This window comes from Haliaeetus leucocephalus, unplaced genomic scaffold, assembly GCF_000737465.1.
Source record: "Haliaeetus leucocephalus isolate CR32 unplaced genomic scaffold, Haliaeetus_leucocephalus-4.0 Scaffold321, whole genome shotgun sequence".
In the NCBI taxonomy this organism is placed as follows: domain Eukaryota; kingdom Metazoa; phylum Chordata; class Aves; order Accipitriformes; family Accipitridae; genus Haliaeetus; species Haliaeetus leucocephalus.
The window spans coordinates 52,694-58,843 of NW_010972757.1; the positions used below are offsets into that span (position 1 = coordinate 52,694).

At 53.0% G+C, this 6,150-nt stretch overlaps 1 protein-coding gene across 1 annotated transcript; it reads right to left on the reverse strand.

Moving 5' to 3' along the window:
* Positions 1 to 5,023: 5,023 nt before the first annotated feature.
* On the reverse strand, positions 5,024 to 6,007 carry LOC104834228 (olfactory receptor 14A16-like). The gene has a single exon (XM_010571398.1). It carries the CDS (start codon positions 6,005 to 6,007, stop codon positions 5,024 to 5,026), a length of 984 nt encoding a protein of 327 aa, XP_010569700.1.
* Positions 6,008 to 6,150: the final 143 nt, after the last annotated feature.

Consider the following 6,150-nt stretch of genomic DNA (forward strand, 5'->3'; position numbering starts at 1 on the left):
TCCCTCCATGCACCACCGTGAACTTACTGGAGGAGACAGGAAAAGGAAAAAACTCCTTGCCTCCAGCCCCCTACACCTGAAAGGAGCTCCAGCAAAGCTCGGTCAGTACAGCAGACAGTAACTGTGCCTCATGACTGAGCCGGTGGCCATTCCTGAAAAATTTCCTTCAAACTGGAAGCTTCCTGGAAGCTCCAGCTTTTTGGACAAGGTAGTTTTCTTCTCAGTTTCATGTCTGACTGTCTCCTCTTACGAAATATATTTACATTCTTCAAAATTTGTACAAGGAGGAGAGGAAATCCCAACAGTGCACAAGGATCGAGGAGAGAACTTGACCCATACAAATCTGTGGGGCTTCATCCACAGCTGCTGAGAGAGGACAGGGCATCCTCCTGAACAGGTAACACTCTGCCTGGAGCCAGGAGCAAGTGAAGTACTGCAAAGGTCTGTCCTGTCCTGGGAGCTGTTCTGCTTGATAGTTTTATTAATGACCTGGAGGTCTTGCTAGATGGAAAACTGCACGTGAACCAGCAGGGTGCCTTGTCAGCCAAGAAAGCCAACAGCATTCTGGGCTGTATGAGGAGGACACAGCCAGAAGATGAGGGAAAGTGTTTATCCCTCTCTCCTCAGAGCTTCTTAGACCACCTGGACAACACTGTGATCAGCTTTGGTCTCCTGTGCCCCGTCCCTCATCCTGGTGCAGGAAAGACACTGATGAGCTGGAGCAAGCTCAGCAGAGGGCTATGAGACTGTTGGGTTGGGGGCAGGCTGGAGCACTTGCCATCTAAGGCAAGACTGAGGGAGCAAAGCTTGTTCAGCCTGGAGCAGAGAAGGCACCAGGCAATAAGGAGAAAAGTTTTCACCATGAAGTCAGTTGCCAAGAGATGCTGTGTCCTCCCTATTCTTGGAGGTATTCAAGTCTTCTTCAACCCTGCCTGTCATCTCCTCCCTTTGACCAAAACAGTCTTGCTCCTGCAAAAGTAAAGCAAGAGAGCTATGGAACCAACACAGACTCTGCATGCCCTGAGACCTCGCTTTCCTACAGCAAAGAGAGCTCTTTCATCAGCCCCACACTTCTTTTTCCACCCTCAGCCTTTGTAGTTGCTTGTGTCCGGCTTTTGCTAAGATCCCGTTTGAACTGGAAGCCCGCAAGACTCCTGGAACTCCTGACATTGACCTGGCATTCACCACAAACCTGGATCCCAGCTGGCCATGAAGGCGTCAGTCATCCAGTGCCTCAGCTGTGCTGCCCAGGGCAGGTTTTGTCACGCCATTGTCAGCACTGCTGATGCTGTGCCCATGTCCCGTCCTTCTGCCACAGACTGCCCATGATCCCCAAACAGCCCCAGCTGCCTCAGGGGCTGCGATGAAACATTTCAGGAGCGGGCTGAGGTGGGGTGGCAGGAGATGGGCCCTTGGTGCTGCCTGGCTAGCAGGCCTGGGCAGGAAGAAGCCAGCTTCCCCCTGCCGGGGCTGGGCACAGTTTTTCCCAGGAACCTCCCTGAGGAACACATGTCTTCTGTATCTCTCTGTGCCCTTGCATGTCTGGCATGGGGACTAGGGCTCCTGGGGCAGAGCTGAAGAAGCTCAGCTGGGAGAGTGTTAGAGTGAAGACCTAAAGGTCCCTGGCTCAAGCCCAGGCTTTGGCAATGTTTTCCCTTGGGCTTTTGCAGAGCCTCTTGCTCTTCTTCCAGCCTCCCCCTGCCCTCCTGCCACTGCCTTCCTCATGCTCAGGGCAGAGTTTCCCCAGGGCTGGGCACAGCTTTTCCCTGGGGAGCTCCCTCCGGAGCTGCTCCTGGTGATCCTCCACCTCTACCCTGGCAGGAGCACCTGAGCTCAGGCTGCTGGGAGAATGTGCACAGGCAAGTGAAAGAGGGTCAGGCTGCCCAGGGGGAATGCAGAGACTGTGTCTGTGCATGCAGGGGTAGAGTCAGGGCAACTCTAGTTAGAGCTCAGCTGGAGCTGGAACCAGCAAGGGGTGGGTAACCAGAAGAGCTTCTCTAAGTAAATCCATAGCAAAAGCTACGATAGGAGCTAAGGAAAATGTGTACCTGCTGCTCAGTGGGGCAGGGGACCTTGTAAGCAAGGGCATGTACAGACCTGAGGTATTCAGCACCTTTTTCCTCTGCCTGAGGCTTCCCTGTTTCCCAAGCCCTCCTAGCAGAAACTGTGGGACCTGAGCACCCAGTCCCTGCTAACCCCAGCTGCATTTCACACAGGCATAGGACACAGCCATCTTCTGGGACTTTTTGGGGTCTGGTCCAGAAGACAAGCCATGCTGGGCTGGCTTTTTTTTTTCCTTAGTTAAGACATGGAGACGTGTGGGAGGATGGAGCTGGCCATGTACCACCCCACAGCTGGGCTGAGCAGCCAGCACTGGAGGCGAGTGATGTGAGGGGCTACCCTGTGACAAGTGTCCCACAGCAGCTTCTCCTTGTGTCCAGGGAGCAAGGGATCAGACCGAGCTTTTCTTCTGCACCTTCCACACTTGGTTTCTCTCCAGCAAGTGCTAGTGCTGCACCATGAGTACAATGCTGTTAGCCCACACTCCCCAGTCATACTGAAGAGCTCGATGCTCATCTCCATTTTCCAGACAAGCTCAGTCCCATTCCCAGCTCTCCCTGGTACCCACCACAGGGAGCTGCAGAGCTCTGGGATCTCCCACCAAAGCCCAAGCTCTTTTGAAGGGAACAGCAGTCCCAGGAAGATGGGGAGCAGGGGCATCAGGGAGGAGGGCATGTCAGCCTTCCTGTCAGCCCCAAACTGCAGGCCAGCAATGGCATGAGGAAGTGGAGTCCAGTGACTCTTTTGTATCCAGGAAAGTCCTCACCAAGACAGCCTTTGCCTTCCCCCCATTCCCACTGCCAGCCCCGCTCACCAGGACAGTGCAAAAACCCTGGTCCTGGGGATCCTGGGACCCCTCCAGCAGCTCCTGCTGCTCCAGCCATAGAGCAGCCAGCCCTGAACTTGCACGTACAGAAATGGATTTCTCTCTCTTATTTAATCCAGAAGCACGAGAGGTGTTTGGGTGCTACACTAGATCCAGGCCACGGCTGTTTTCCTGAGGGTGCATGAATCACTCTCCAGCCTCCCTCCCTGTGCCTGCTGGGTCCCTGCTGCCTCTCCTGGGATTGCAGAGCCCTCCATTACCTTCTCACACTTGGATTTACTGTTTTCCCTTTTTATGACCATGCCTTGGGTGGTCCCTCAATTTGTGAAGCTCCCCACTCACTCCTGGGCACACGCTGACCCTTCAGATCCCCTGAGCTCTCCTGATTCACCTCCAGAAAGGATGAGTGTTGGCCATTAGCCCGTGTGGCAGCCCAAGGCAGGTAAGCATGAGACAACTCTCCAACTCTCTTTGCGCCAGGCACTGACACCTGAGCCCTGGATCCAGATGTGGGTCCCCAACAGATCACACTGGGGTGCTGAGCTCATCCTCCAGGTCAGTAGGGAACCAAACGAAAGCCAGAGGATCTTTTAGGGTGCAGCTGAATGACAATGTCCTTTCATGATCTTTTGAATTATAGCCCGGTCTTCAGGACCTGCACTGAAGGTCTCTGTGGTGGTGAGATGACACTTTTTAAAGACATAGCATTGGGGAGCCAGCTGTGATAGTGTTGTAAGCATTTACAGAATGCTTCTAGGTCACACACAGCAGGTTTCACCATTAGCACAGCTGGGATGAATCCAAACATTTCTGTAGGATCGCAAGTATGACAGAGACAGCAACAAGAAAAAACAAGCAGATTGCAGACCTGCCCTTAGATACCATGGGTGCCATGACTGCATAGGGCTGGTCAAGGCATTCTAGATGAAAAATGGCTCTGAAACCAATTTTCTGACTGTGTCCTTGAATTCCCTCTCCAAAGAGTGGAGGGCAGCTAATTCCAAGAGCATGATTTCAGAGAGCAGGTGTCTAAAAGAGATGGAGATTTCCCCCTCTGTTAACCCCCATTTCTGTCCCTAGGCAGTGACAGCAAGAGGTCCATTTCCCCTTCCGTAGGGCAGTGACTCTGCCGAGCCAGCGCAGATATCCAGCCTCTGGTTAGAAACCCTCGGAGGGGATGGGTATTCAGCTCCCCCATGCACCCCACAGACCCACCCTCTTGCTGCAGCGCAGATGTGCACAAAAGAAGCTCCTGCATGCGAGTACCTGGTCTGAGCTCCTTCTCTAATGAGTGGGGATGGAGGGTGGCAGTTAGTTACTCACACTTTTGTGTGGCCTGCTGCATTTGCAGTGCCGGGGTGGTCTGAGACACGTACAAGTGCCTGCAAGCCCTGACAGAGCAATTCTGAGTGACCCACAGCCTTCCTCTGCATCAACACTAGAGATGAGTGGGCCTCCACTGAATGGGGGTGACGCTGATCACTCTCCAGACTCCTTCACCCATGCTGCGGGGTCCCTGCTGCCTCCTCTGGGATTGCAGAGTCCTTGTTTCCCTGTGGATACGCCAATTTGGCACTTTTCCTTCGGTGACTCCACTTTGGGTGCTCTCTCACTTAGAGGGGCTCCATTCACTGCCCACCTCGGGCACACTCTGTCCCTGGAGAGCCTGGGAGATCTCCAGGCAGCTCCAGTTTCCCCTTGAGAATGACGTCTGCCCCATCTGACATGTGACAGCCTTGGGTATGTCACTCAGTGACCAGCCATGGCCTCCACTGTCACTAGACACTGACGGGAAGAGTCCTAAATCCAATCCTTGATCTCTACATGGTCACAAGGTGACTGAGAGGCTTTGCTCCTGCAGTCATGCAGAACCCTGAGCAACTCCTGACTCCGGCATTGGAAGACAAGCCCAGTGTTCACGCGCAGCACTGAAGAGATCTCATTTTATTACACAGATGTTGTAATGTGTTCAGCTCTCAACAAGCATTAGACACCTTTAGAGAGGCTCCAGGTAAGAAAGAGGGGGTTCATACCTCTGTAGAAGTAAAAGGACTCCAAACATTACTGTAGGAACATTATAAATGAAGAATAACAATTACAGTAACAATAAAGAGAACAACAAAAACAACAAGAAAATCAGGACTGGTGTGGAATACCCTGGCAGTCATTTGTGGAGAGATGGGATGTTTCTCGGTGCAAAATAGAAGTCCATGTAATCAGTTTCCTAATGCCATCCCTGAGGTCCTGATTCCTCATGCTGTAGATGAGGGGGTTCACAGCTGGAGGCACCACTGAGTACAGAACTGCCAGCACGAGGTCCAGGTATGTGGACGAGATGGAGGGGGGGTTCAGGTAGGCAAATATGGCAGTGCTGATAAACAAGGAGACCACAGCCAGGTGAGGGAGGCACATGGAAAAGGCTTTGTGCCATCGCTGCTCAGAGTGGATCCTCAGCACAGCCCTGAAGATCTGCCCATAGGACAGCACAATGAAAACAAAACACCCAAAGACTAAACAGGCACTAACCACAAGTACCCCAACTTCCCTGAGGTAGGCATCTGAGCAGGAGAGCTTGAGGATCTGGGGGATTTCACAGAAGAACTGGTCCACAGCATTGCCCTTGCAGAATGGTAGTGAAAATGTATTGGCAGTGTGCAGCACAGCATTGAGGAACCCACTGCCCCAGGCAGCTGCTGCCATGTGGACACAAGCTCTGCTGCCCAGGAGGGTCCCGTAGTGCAGGGGTTTGCAGATGGCAACGTAGCGGTCATAGGCCATGACAGTGAGGAGATACAATTCTGCTGACATCAAAAAGGTAAACAGAAAGACCTGGGCAGCACATCCTGGGTGGGAAATAGCCCTGGTGTTCCACAGGGAATTGGCCATGGCTTTGGGGACAGTGGTGGAGATGATGCCCAGGTCAAGGAGGGATAGGTTGAGGAGGAAGAAGTACATGGGTGTGTGGAGGCGGTGGTCGCAGGCTACGGCAGTGATGAGGCCGTTTCCCAGGAGGGCAGCCAGGTAGATGCCCAGGAAGAGCCAGAAGTGCAAGAGCTGCAGCTCCCGGGTGTCTGCAAATGCCAGGAGGAGGAACTCAGTCATGGAACTGCTGTTGGGCATATGCATCCTCTGGACACAGGGGACTGTCCAAGGAGGAAAAGGCAGTGACAAGTTACCAGAAACATCTCTGAGTAAAAACAAAGATATGTCTCATACACCCTCCCCCTATCACACACGCACCCTTTTTCCTTCCTCAGGAGGAA